The sequence below is a fragment of the Notothenia rossii genome (assembly GCF_949606895.1).
Source record: "Notothenia rossii genome assembly, chromosome: 5".
Taxonomy (NCBI): Eukaryota; Metazoa; Chordata; class Actinopteri; order Perciformes; family Nototheniidae; genus Notothenia; species Notothenia rossii.
In genome coordinates this window covers 88,351,201-88,365,130 of record NC_136903.1, presented here as the reverse complement: position 1 = coordinate 88,365,130, position 13,930 = coordinate 88,351,201, and the positions used below count along the sequence as shown (strand labels likewise).

The 13,930-nt window shown below is 42.2% G+C and overlaps 1 protein-coding gene across 2 annotated transcripts in view; it reads left to right on the top strand.

Moving 5' to 3' along the window:
• Positions 1 to 397: 397 nt before the first annotated feature.
• The window catches only part of LOC307040358 (carbohydrate sulfotransferase 11-like), a 28,748-nt gene continuing 15,215 nt past the window's right edge, over positions 398 to 13,930 (top strand). Inside the window, exon 1 of one of the 2 annotated variants that reach the window (XM_079683111.1) lies at positions 398 to 777. In XM_079683111.1, coding sequence (XP_079539237.1) covers positions 684 to 777 — 94 coding nt within the window. In that variant the 5' untranslated portion in view covers positions 398 to 683. Of the gene's footprint in view, positions 778 to 4,833; positions 5,115 to 13,930 lie in introns of those variants that run through there. The other variant, XM_079683112.1, reaches the window with a different exon arrangement.

Genomic DNA, 13,930 nt, shown 5'->3' with positions numbered 1-13,930 from the left:
GTAGCTGCTTGTGTTTGGGGAGGAAGGGGTTAACAAATTATATATATATATATATATATATATATATATATATATATATATATATATATATATATATATACATATACATATACAGAATAATATCCATTATTCTGACGTGCACTTTTTTATGTATCAAAATGTTTTTGTTGAAATGACATTGTTGGAACCAGAGATCTATAATGTTCAGATTAAGGTTAGTTAGAGTTGAGTAAAGTTTGAAAATTGGCAGATAACAATAACATACAATATCATTACAAAAAAAAGTTTTATTTTGAAAAGTCAAAACCGGAACGATTTCTTTATAAAAGGTGTCGGCTCCAGCTGGCTGAGGCGCTGCTCATGTTTGGGTAGTAAATGGTTAAAAAAATCCCCCCCCCCTCTTACACAAACAGAGGGCCCTGCACGGACTCCTCTGACAGAAATGCAGCCTGTTCCAGTTCCTCTCCCCGGGCACACAGGGAGCTGAAGTCCCGGTAACCGAGAGACCGAGCACCGGAGGACCGTGTTTCTGCAGCTCTGGACCCCCCAGGATGTACCGGAGGATGAGCAGCTGCAGAGGGCAGAGAGCCGGATCCATGCTCCTATTATCCGTGATAAAGTAGACCCAGGAGAAAAAACATTAAAACCGCTTTTCTTTCGCATGAACCCTGCAGGGACTCAGCATGAGGAAACCCAAAGTCACTCGGATGGGTTTCGCCTTGTGTCTGGGATGTTTCATTATGGTCATCCTCTTCTTTAACAGCAGCCTGAAGCCAGGTGAGCACCATGAACTCCTCTTTAATCTGAGACCAAATACACATGTGGATCTTCATTTTATTCTAAAAACAAAGACAATAATGCCTTAGCAGTAAGTGAGGACAGCATAGCAATTAGTCAGATATTGTAGTGAATGCAGTTTATTACAAACCCCTTAGACAACAAGTTGAGTTTTTCCCCATCTACTCAATAATATATACAGAAAGAAAACAATACATTTAGCAGTTTTTATTTCAGGATGTAAAAACATATCCATATGACAATACTAGACACATTCAAGCAAACTACAATAATGAAAATATTTCAAGAAAATACATGATATCTAAATACTACAATCCCATGGGGTGTTTTAACTTTCTTCAAGAGTAAAATATGTATTTTTCTACATAGATGTCATTCATTAAAAATACATTTTGGACAAAAGAAATGTATGATTTGTGTGGGGTGGATATTGATTTTATTCTCATGTATCTACAGGGAGCACCAACAGCAGTCCAATCAATGTTTAATTGAAATGCTAATACATTATTGAATCTGAATTTTGACACTGTGCAGCAGGCTCAAGACAAGTCATGCCAACGGGTCATAACAATGAAATCCATTCATCTCAGTGCTGTGAGGCAAACCCGATGCAAATGTGTTTGAATGGAGAAAGTATTTTGAGCAAAACACCCCAAAGGTATTTGTGTTGAGTGTGTATTTGTGATTCTTCGTTACAGTTCATGTTCTACACTCTCCCAGCTTGGTCAGTGTTTCCCAGAGAGCCACATATCTTGGTGTGGGAACAATTTGATTAGTGACTGATGAGTGGAGTGTTTCCTCTGCTACGTGGAGGAGAAAGGCTGCAGCTGGTAGCGTAGTTGGCCTTCTCTGAGATCTGTTTCCAGGTCCCTCTCTGCCAATACAATGGCCTCATTCACACATGCCAAGCTATATCATGGGCCAAAAAAGCGTATATAGCCCATACTGTGAGGAGGTTTTTTTTAAGAGAGAGGTCAGTCAGTTCTGGATGTGTGTGATGTGAGACGTGGGGCATGCAGAGTTATTAGGATCCCATGAAAGACCAGCCTCTTTGGAGACAGATTCCATCCGCCCGTAAAGATTTGCCACGAAACACTACTGAAGAAAGTTTTTCGTGGCATTTGAATGCCTTGGATGGTTGTTTACCTGTCTGTTGTTTGCTGTAGTCTTTCTGTGGTGATGTTACATTTTACAGTAGCTGATTTCATGTGCCTCCCACAATTGTCCTCCTCTGTTTTAAATTGTCCTTTCTTTAGTTTGGAATATCACTTTGTCTTAGATCGCAGTTTAACTTTGTTACATTACACTTTATTGAAATCTTTGCCCTTCTGTTGTAAGGATTTTTTATTGTTGCTCAAAAGAAAAGGGCTTGGCCACAGCAGACAGATTTGCATGTAATACCAAAAAGATTAATAAGGCCTGCATTGTATTGAGGTGTGCCAGTTTTCAGGGTGTTTCCTTAACATGACTCAGCTTAGGGCCTTTTCTACCCTTTTAAAAAGGAGGGGTGAGCAGGGAGTCGTTTAGTTGGTTGCAATATGAAAGCTCACCACTAGATGGCACTAAATCCCACACACTGTTTATTTTAACCGGACACTTTATTGTTACCGTAATTAGTGACACATGTGCTTTGTCGTAAAACGTCCATGACACACCAGAACGTTCCTTTGAAGGGTGTTTAAATGCCCAGTGTTATCGTGGCTTATTACACGGTGTAGATGAATACTCGATTCTGATTGGTCAATTTGGACATTTCAGAGGTTGTTAATACTCGATAACACATCACTGCTAGTCAGAAAATGACCGTTGATAAGGATGATCAAGGGAGAGAAGGAAAGGCGTTAAAAAGAGGGAGCGTTGGACGTCAGAGAAATCAAGAGAAGAAGACAGACAGGAAGTAAACACTAAAGGGAACAGTAGCAGCAGCAGAAGACAGACAGGAAGTAAACACTAAAGGGAACACAGTAAAGGATCTGGAAGTGTTTAAGGACTTGTTAGTGGAAAATAAAATAGGAACAGACTTCAACAGTTACAGAAAACCTTGATCAGTGCTGCCGTTCATTTCAAGTTACGTTGTTGTAGACATGCCATTGTTCACCAGTTGAACAGGTGCTCAAAATATATGTCAGTTGTGTAATTATGTTATGTGTCAGTCCTTCAACAACTAAGATGCCTAGAGAATCAGCAAGTGCTAGCTTAAGTCTAGAGTTAATTCAAGGGAACCTGTGATACTGCCAACTGTGCCACTTCTTTTGTGAAGCAGCATATTCCAAGTCTGTGTGTCAATCCTCTTTAGTCTCCTCTTGAGACCTCTTTTCTCTCATCTCTCCTCGAAGTGCATTCGAGGGATTTGTAGGATCCTCCGTGACGGTGGAGGGGAAACCGATTCTTCCGGGTCACTGGAGGAGAGAAGCTGTGAGGAAGCATGTATTAGAGTAATGAACCGCACCCTGGTTTCTCACTTCTCTCAAAGGTCAGCACTGTCAAGACGATTAGCAGTCGGTCGATGGAGCAAATCCTAAAGTTCACTTTAGTTAAATTCAATGTGAACGCTGGGATATCTGGGCCTTACTACAGACATATTTAACCTTTTAACCAAGGAATATAACAAGATAGCTGGCTGTGCCATGAGCATACTTGCCAACCTTAAGACCCCAGAAATCGGGAGCATTGCAAAACCGGAGGGGGGATTTGCTAGTGGATCGCCGGAGCTGTTAGATTAACATTAACATGCTTATTGTAGTTCTAAGTGCACTGCCTTGCTGCCTGTAGCACCGTCCTTGATGGAGCATATTTGTGGGCTGGACCTGTATTTTACAGGAAAGGAGTGAGCAGAGGGTAGAGTTGTCGATTCTTGTTCTGTTTTCTGTGACTATCTTCCTCACCCTCTCAGACTTTCAGTTGCAAGCGCTACCATGGAAACCAAACAATGGTGTAGCTGTATTAAAGTCAGAGTGGAAACAGTCCTGAGTAAATCTGATTTTGTCAGAAATCGGGAGAAATGCGGGAGAAATATGACCCCGGGAGGAAACCGGGAGGGGGCAATGAAATCGGGAGTCTCCCGCGAAAATCGGGAGGGTTGACAAGTATGGTTGTGAGTGGCATCGTTCACAAACTTTAATACGTAATTCATTAGTGATTGGAGGTAATTGGAGGGTTACAAAGTATATCAATACACAAAGTACGTCAGAATGGGAACCTCTGATTTTGCACTAAGCAACCATAACAAAACATTTCAAGAGACGAAATGATCCTTAATACTAACATCAACAAAAGCAGCAGAGGCAACAACTTCTAGTGGTTTCTCTTTAAACCTGAAGCCACTATTTGTTTAGTATTCTGCTTAATTTATTTCCTATCCTGATATACTGGCCGGATTTTGTGTCTAATTGGATTTAGGAGATGTTGGTTAATTCTAGACACGTGTACAGGCACATTCAAACTCCAAAGAGCTACAGGATATGTGGTTGTGGGTTAACTCATGCATGGACAAAAGCCCATGTATCAGTGGCAGCGCTACGGCCTGAACATCTGAAGGTGATTATTTTGCATCTTAGAGGAGGTTGAGTAGCTTGTTAAACGGAATGCATCTCACGTTGCACGCATTAAAAGCTGCCCTGTCTGCTTTAAATCACTTTAAATTGGTTTCAGATATGCAGCCTGTCTGTCCTATTTACATTTAGAACACCTTCACCCCCACTTTTTCGTGCTCCATGTGGGCTAAAGGTCATTTTGTTAGCTCAACCATTATATAAAGCTGCAAGAGAGCAGCCACAACACAAAGGAACGCGCACTGCCAGGTCAGAGAAACACAGTGTCAAAGTGTCCTGATTTAAAGATTGGACTCTTTTTGCATGCAGGGTCCACAGCGCTTATCGAAATGTGTGGGATAATTCAGTGATGCAAATTAGTCGCTTTTCGGCGCCTCCCGCTTTTTTAACGCTGATTTGGGTGACTTGTGTAATTCGTGGAGAACCGAAGAGTTTTCGTTTTTTGGGGGAGGGGGGGGGGGGGGGGGAGAATTGAGAAGTTGTCCGTCCGACTGACGGACGGACAACTTCTCACTTCAAAAAAGAAGAAGAAATCTAGATCGCAAAATAATTAAACAAGTGAGTGCCTGTTTTTCCTGGCCAAGGACAGGTTCATTGAACACAACACGAGCGTAACGTGTCTTCACCATAGGTCTTCACGTGGTTATGTCTCGTCTGAAAGGAGTAATGGAGAGCACCGGAACGCCGCTCCAGCTCTTCAAATATTGCAGTACCCATAAGGAGCCGTACACATGGCGCAGTGTTTGCGAGGCTGTGTCTTTAGTTGTAAGTACAGTGGCGATCTGTTGTTATTAGCATCTGGTTAGCTAGCTATGCTAACGAATTTAAAGAGCTTTTCTACAACCAGGTGGAAGAGAGCTCTCTCCTGAGAGGCTCAAATAACCTCAGCTCAGTGAGGTTAAGGAACACCTTGATATGATCATTATAGTTATTAATGAGACATTAGAGACTCAATTATTAACAGGTATAAAATACTATATGACAGTAACAAAAAAAAGTTGTTAAAAATAACAAGAATAGAGTTTGAAAGGGGAGTGATTTGTAAAATATCCAAAAAGAAAAATCTGTCATTGTCAGACGGTATATTACGCTGTTTTTTTTCTGCTTCGAATAGTTCTCTCTTTTTTCACCATACCTGTGTTTGCATCACTGTATGCAGAGGGTTTGTTATAAATGTCATGCATTGGGCATTTTGATAAACACAATGGATAGAAATAGGGCTTTTACAGATCATGAGATGCCTCCCTTTATGCAATAACTGACCATTTTAACCAGTGGGTTCTAAAGTATGTGCGATAAGCCTTTTGGTGTGACATCATTCCACTTTTTTCCCCAACACTGATCAACGTGTTTCATTCATTATCTTGATTTAACACAACGCATCTTGAGTTTATGGAGTTATTACGAGAAACTTTGGCCGTGTCTGACACATTTTTGTCCTTCTTTGAGAGTTACAAGCATTTTTGACTCTGTTCCAGAAGACACGAGTCATTGAGATGAGTTTTTGTCGGGTTTCTTTACTACAAGGGCTGCTGCGGTCTCTCTGTAAAGTTTAGACAGACACACGGACAGAAGAGGAAAAAGACAGCATGCTCTGGAATGTGTTATTTTTTACTGCGATGACACGATCCCCTCTCTAAGAAAATACAACCCAGGAACACTGATCTTCATGTAGCCAGTAACATGACAGATACAGATGTGATCAGGTTTACACATTCTTGCTAGACAAGCAGAAAATACTTATCTTTTGGTCCTTGGGGCTCCTGCCAATACCCCTGTAGTTGGGATGTACCCTGACTTCATACCTTCCTTGCCTGGGCTTGACTTGATGCCCTAAAAGACTCTTAAAAAGTGCTGTTCAGCATTTCAGATACTTTGGAACACCTGCTATACAAAAATCAAATATGCTCCAGGGCTTTTTTGGACATATTTTGGAAATGGCATCCGTCTCTGTCCCCAATGTCCCATGAAAATGTGTGGATTTCGCAATTGTCTAATGACAAACAGAACACAACATCCACAAAGGAACATTGTGACCCTATTTTCATACCCTTGAGCTGCCAGATGCAATCAGTTCAGTCTCTTCTCTGCTGTCAGACCCTGTACCATCTTGTTTTTATTGCCTGACAGGCCAGGTTGCCCTGCTGTTTCAGACTGTTCGCCTCCAGCCAGCTGCATATTCAAGACACTGAGCTGCAAGAGTGAATGATTCAGCAAATACCCTGGAGTTTTTTTTTTCCTTTCTTGGAGGCCATCTGCTTTTGAAGCCAAAATTGATTTGTAGGTTTGTCTTTTCCATGTTGGTGTTGCTCAACTCTACAGAAGTCAGTTTTACGCACGTCTTTGGGCTGCTGACTGTGTGGTTTGTCACACTAAAAAAGGTGTGTGGCGCAGTGGTCTTTTGCGTTGGTGTTCGGATCAGGGTAGCACAGGTTCAAACCCCAATGCAGTCAGCATGGCATTGTGTCCCTGAGACACTTCACCCCAAATTGCTCCTGTAGGGATTGCCCACAGTTTTGATAATGTAAGTCGCGTTGAATAAAAGCGTCTAACAAGTGACATGTCATGTAATGTAAAAGGAGTCTGTTCGTACATTTCACACAAAGTACTTTGCCGTACTTAGTTCCCAGTACTTAGTCCCGCCAAACTCTTTAGTCCCAGAACTGTCCTAGTAAATCGCGTTCACACCGGAATAAGTCCCTGAAGGAGGATTACGCAAATGAAGCCGCTGACGTCACTTCTTCTTCTTCTGCTTTGGGTTTACTGGCAGGCCGCAAACAACTTCACGGCGTATACTGCCACCCGAAGTCCCGGGTAAATCGCCAGAAGCGCCGACACCTCATCTCCACCGTTCCCACGTTTTATTTTGTGTTGCCATAAGTTAGTCTTTCTCTGTTGGTGCGCTGGGCTAATGCTAATAATGCTAATACGAGCAAATAAAATGGCGGTTTCACAAAACTTTTCTGAGTTTTACGGGGCGTGGTTTGCAATTCGCCCAGCCAATCAGAAATTGGAACCTTTTCCTCACCAGGAAAGTACCACCTCTCTAGCAGGGACTGAAAAGGGAGTGAAAAGGTTTGCATGAACTAGGTTCTAGTTCCAGTTCCAGATCTTTTCGGTGCGAAAGCAAAATCTAGAACTATCGGAACTATTCCTGGGAAAAGTACTCCGGTGTGAAAGCGCCTTATGATCCAGGGTGAAATATATCTGGATACATATAAAATGGTATGTCTAGGATGAATCCTAAAGACTTTGGTGGTTCCTCTGACTCTTCAAAGTATTCAGTTATAAACTGTGGTTTCTAGAGAAGCTACAGTTGCTGTTTGTCGTAAACTGTGAAGAGACAGAGAACATCAGAGGCTGATGGGAATGGCTTTGGTTTGGATTTGGTCTAAAACCAAGGTATTAACAAATTGTGTTCTAATACAAATTGCCCCTTTTTAGTGGTCGAATACCTTGTTTGAAGAGTTTCAAACAACGCCGTCCCATCATCCTGTATTCATTACACAGAGCTGCAAGAGCGTAGGATTCAGGAAATAGCCTGGAGTTTTTTTTCCTTTCTTGGACACCATCTGCTTTCTGAGCCAAAATTCTGACATGATTTGATTTTCAGGCTTATCCTTTCCATGTTGGTGTTGCTCAACTCTGTTTTACCCAAGTCTTTGGGCTGCTGACTGTGTGGTTAGTCACACTAACATCAGTCTGTTGGTTCATCACTTTGATCCAGACTTAAATATGTCTGGATACATATCCCATGGTATGTCTAGGATGAATCCTAAAGACTTGTCCTCTGACTCTTTCTAGCACCACCATTGGGTCAAAGTATTCAGTTATCTCATCCATGAACACACAATTTGCCAATACCTTGGTTTTAGACCAATTCCAAACCAAAGCCATTCCCATCAGCCTCTGATGTTCTCCGTCTCTTCACAGTTTACAACATACAGCAGCTGTGGCTTCTCAAGAAACCACAGTTTATTTCATCCTCTTGTTTTACTTTACAGAGTTGGAGCCTCAATATCTCCCACTTGAAAAAACCCTATAAAACGCTTCCAATTATCAAAGTGTTTTCATGTTGCCTCCAGATGATCATTTAGAGTTGTTGTGCAACCCTGTGTTGTGAAATGCATTGGATACAGTCCAATTATGATCCCTAAGAAAAGTATGACTGAAGTAAATAGTAATAGATTCCCGTAGCTAATTGTTTTGGGAGGAGGAATATAAAGAGCAGCAAAAACAACGATGGGGAAATCTCTCGGAAAATGTATTCCAGTTAATTAATTAATTCCAGTAATTCCAACATAAAACGTTAACATCAACATCAGCTGAGTTTTCGTGATCTTCCCATTCGACAGTTTGAAAGCAGCTTTAACAGCAAGGCCAACATGTTAAACATCAGCATTTTAATGTCTTCATTGAGTAGAGATGTCCCGATCCGATCACGTGATTTTCAAAAGATCGGAATCGGGAGAAAAAAATCGGGGATCAGGAATTTTTATTTTTATTTTTTTTATATAAAATATTTGTATTTTATTGAATGTTACAAAACAAAAATGACCATGTTCAAGTCTTAAAGTCATCCTGAGGCCTTGGTTTTGGTTTCAAATGACACAACATCATGTATGTGTTGCTTCTTTGGGGCTTGTTTTCATAGACCTGGTTTGCTTATTTCTCTCAAATCTGGCAACAGAGCGGGCGCAGTGTCTAATTGTAGCATTAAGCTAACGAGAGGCTACGTTCAGTTGGTGACTCGGGAGTCGAGACAGAGAAAATGTCAGGAGTTTGGAAGTATTATGAAATTGAAAGCGAAGGCAGTGTAACAGCCAGATGCAATGTTTGCAAGGCGGTGGTTCCGCGTGGTGGAAAGAACAGAGCTACGTTCAACACGACCAATCTAATACGCCAGCTGGGAAACAAATACCAACAACAACACGACGGGTACACAGCGGCCACTCAGGTAACGGCACTGAAACAACCAACACTTTCAGAGACTTTTAAAAGGAAAGAGAAACTGCCTCAGAACAGTGAAAAGGCCCAAAAAAATAACAGCCAAGATAGCTGAATTCATCGCGTTGGATGACCAGCCGTTATCTGTTACCTTTTTATCTCTTAATGCATTGCATAAAGATCGGATCGGGAAAAATCAGTATCGGCAGATTGTCAAAATCAAATTATCTGAATCGGATCGGGAGCAAAAAAAGGTGATCGGGACATCCCTAATTGTGAGCATTTTAGCATGTTGACATTAGGATGTAGCCCGTAGCATCACTTTGTCAAAAATACTCTTTAGGATTTTTTTCCAATAACTGGCAGGCATTCATAGCCCATGATAGGCACTTAACAGATTATTGAGCAGAGTGTGGCAGACAGTCAACTCTCCAGTTAATGATTTAAACATTGGAGAGGATCCAGAAAGAACAGACGTTGCAACATCTGCTTATCAAACATGTTATCACTTATGTTGTTGTTTTTTGAACATCAACCTATTAGTTTGCGGGAAGACATTTTGCACAACTTTCAAATTGAGTGCAGGTGTGCATGGATGTGTGACAGGATACCCAGGGGCGCCGCCAGGGATTTTGGGCCCCATGAAAAGATATCACATTGGTTACTTAAACATTTTGTTCTTAACGTTCTAAAATGGTTTGAGCCCCTGTCAGTCACGGGCCCTTAGAATCGTCCTAACTTTTCACCCCCTTACGGCGCACCTGAGGATACCTAAATGATCAAAATAACATTTCCTTTGCCTCTGAATGAGATCAGAAAGACTCATAAATCACATCTGCACACATTCTTTATTCTTCCCATGAGCTGACACTACACCACCCACAGGCCTCTGCACACGAACACCCTCTACACACACATTTGTGGCCTGAAAGGATCAGGCTTTCCCTTGTACAGTGTCTCTCAGTAGAGTTTCTCATTGGCAGCAGAGGCCAAATAGGGGGAGGGGGTCCCTGTTTTCCCAGTGGAACCTAAACACAGAGCCCCGTTTATGGCCCGGACACGAGGAACACATCGGCCTTTCTATATGTTGCATTTCCGAAGCCCTGGTTTCTGTGCGAACCAGGGGGAAAGCTGCCGGGAGATCTGGGTCTAGACAGGGTTAAACCAACAGGACTCCTGATTCCTTTCAATATGCCTTAGGTGAATCTGCTCAGAGGAGGAATTTGAGCTAACAGCTGACACAGTGTTTGGTCAGAATAGCACATGGCTCGAGTCCATAGCTCTTGGAGACATTTCTTCCCTTTTTTATCCAACTTCTTCTATGCACAGTATTTCATTCTCTGCTTCACCTGATATCCAAGGTGTGAAATACTTAAAGGTCAGCTATTATGAGAAATCCACTTCTTCATGTCTCTTCTACATCAACATGTGTCCCCTCTTCTTCATGTCTCTTCTACATCAACATGTGTCCCCTCTACTTCATGTCTCTTCTACATCAACACGTGTCCCCTCTTCTTCATGTCTCTTCTACATCAACATGTGTCCCCTCTTCTTCATGTCTCTTCTACATCAACATGTGTCCCCTCTTCTTCATGTCTCTTCTACATCAACACATGTCCCCTCTTCTTCATGTCTCTTCTACATCAACATGTGTCCCCTCTTCTTCATGTCTCTTCTACATCAACATGTGTCCCCTCTTCTTCATGTCTCTTCTACTTCAACATGTGTCCCCTCTTCTTCAAGTCTCTTCTACATCAACATGTGTCCCCTCTTCTTCATGTCTCTTCTACTTCAACATGTGTCCCCTCTTCTTCATGTCTCTTCTACATCAACATGTGTCCCCTCTTCTCCATGTCTCTTCTACATCAACATGTGTCCCCTCTTCTTCATGTCTCTTCTACATCAACATCTGTCCCCTCTTCTTCATGTCTCTTCTACATCAACATGTGTCCCCTCTTCTCCATGTCTCTTCTACATCAACATCTGTCCCCTCTTCTTCATGTCTCTTCTACATCAACATGTGTCCCCTCTGTGTAAAGAGACTCTGAAAGTTTCAGGAACAAAGATTCTCTCTCTTTTTGATCCATTTCTATAAAAACCTGTCTGAAAATGAGCCGTTCAGATTTTGGCCACTTTATGATGTCATAACGATGTTTTGGCTTGTGTAACCATTAGCCAATCAGCAACCAAGGTAACCCCCCTCCCCCCCGCCCCTTATCACCTGAATCTCCTCCTAGAGCACCATTGTGTTCTTTTTAACCAAATCTCTCTCATACCTCATTCACACCAACGGTGTTTCAGGGCCGGTTCGGAGCTGGAGCTTGAAAAGCACCGGGTTTTCCTGTTCACACCGCAGCGGAGCCGCCTCTTAGCTCCGGAATCCGGTTCGTTTCAAGCACCAAAAAATTGTCCAGCCAGAGCAAAAGCACCGCATACGTCACGCTTACGTCGAGGCGGGGGCAGGGGGGGGGATCAACTCCTGAACAACAACAAAAAGCCGGCGTTTTATCCAGTTTGTACACAACGATGGAGAAACTTAACAAGCAGCAGTGGTCCACTGAAGAGACCAGCTACCTGCTGGGAATCTGGTCTTCCGAAGCGGTACAGAGGAAGCTGGAGCACAATCGGCCATTGTTGTTTTTGTCGGTGTCAGCTGTGAGGGGTTTCCGCGCGGTTTGGCTTTATGAAGCAGGCACGCAAACGGTTACGTCATGACGCAAACGATGACGCAATGACGCAGCACCAGTCAGTCGGACTCTGAGCAGTTTGAAAAGAGCCGGACCTAAACCGAAGAACCGGTTCTGAACCTGAAAAGCTCTAGCACGGAGCTTGCACCGGAGTTGCGTTGGTGTGAATGAGGTAACAGAGGGGCGTGGGGAGGGGCTCCTTATATTCATCTAAAGTAACAGACAGAGAATCAGCACTTTGGAAACAGGGCTGAAACAGAGGGGATTATGGGTAATGCTGCAATGATCTGCTTGGTGTTTCAGCCAATCAGAGACAGGCTCTGTATATATCTGAGACCTGTAATATATTGATGAAAAACAGTGTAACAGGGGACCTTTCATTTAAAATGTGGATTATGATCCTCATCGCTTGCTGAGTAATGCAGGGCAGTGACGACACACAATGCTCTCTTTGAGCTCAGTCACTGTGCCATCTCAACTCCGGGTATTTGTCACATCCAAAATAATTTCAGACTCTGCTGACTGGTCTTTTATTTAATCCAGGTATAAAAGAGGGCTTTGGGAGTGGTCATGTTTTTAAATGTGTTCCTAAATCACCAGTTGTTTCCATAAGGAAGTTGTAATGTGTTTAGAAAACTGGACAATAAATCAGTGTACTGTAGGATGGTCCCATTACTTGAGTAGCTGAAGGACAAAACCTTCCTCTGTCCATTCGTGTAATAAGGCATCATTTGCACTGTGAGTCATTAACAATAAGGCCTGGACACAACAGCATAAATTAAAGGTTGAAAAAGCACTTGCAATGAATTGAATCACAGGGAATAGAAGATTTGCTTGTAGAGGACATACTTAAAGGTGGGGTAGGTCATTTTGGAGAAACCAGCTCGAGTGCGCTAGAATTTGAAAATACACAGCCGGAACAAATCTGCCACTTCCTTACAGAGCCCCTCCTCCAACACACACGAACGCGCACATGACCAATGAGGGCACGAGATAAGTTTGTGCACAGATGGAAGGCTGACAGGCAGGTAGGCCATCCAGTTACTTTAGCCGGGCCGGCTCAGATGATTGGTCGTGCTTTTTACAGCGCCACGGCTTCCACAGATTAATTTTTTATGGATTTTTTGTCAAAGCACTTCAGATATTCATTGCTATCGGGATGTTAAGAGCATTCCATGGAATATAACACAAAGTGTATCTCGAGCCGGTTTCTCAAACTTACCTACCCCACCTTTAATACTTGCATTGAGTTCAACTTTGGTGAAGTCTCAATTATAACTTAGATGAAGTGTCAAGTGTAACTTTGGTGAAGTCTCAAGTGTAACTTTGGTGAAGTCTCAAGTGTAACTTTGGTGAAGTCTCAATTATAACTTAGATGAAGTGTCAAGTGTAACTTTGGTGAAGTCTCAATTATAACTTAGATGAAGTGTCAAGTGTAACTTTGGTGAAGTCTCAAGTATAACTTTGGTGAAGTCTCAAGTGTAACTTTGGTGAAGTCTCAAGTGTAACTTTGGTGAAGTCTCAAGTGTAACTTAGAGGAAGTCTCAAGTATAACTTAGAGGAAGTCTCAAGTATAACTTTGGTGAAGTCTCAAGTGTAACTTAGAGGAAGTCTCAAGTATAACTTAGAGGAAGTCTCAAGTATAACTTTGGTGAAGTCTCAAGTGTAACTTTGGTGAAGTCTCAAGTGTAACTTTGGTGAAGTCTCAAGTATAACTTAGAGGAAGTCTCAAGTATAACTTAGAGGAAGTCTCAAGTATAACTTTGGTGAAGTCTCAAGTGTAACTTAGAGGAAGTCTCAAGTATAACTTAGAGGAAGTCTCAAGTATAACTTAGAGGAAGTCTCAAGTATAACTTTGGTGAAGTCTCAAGTGTAACTTAGATGAAGTCTCAAGTGTAACTTTGGGGAAGTCTCAAGTATAACTTAGAGGAAGTCTCAAGTATAACT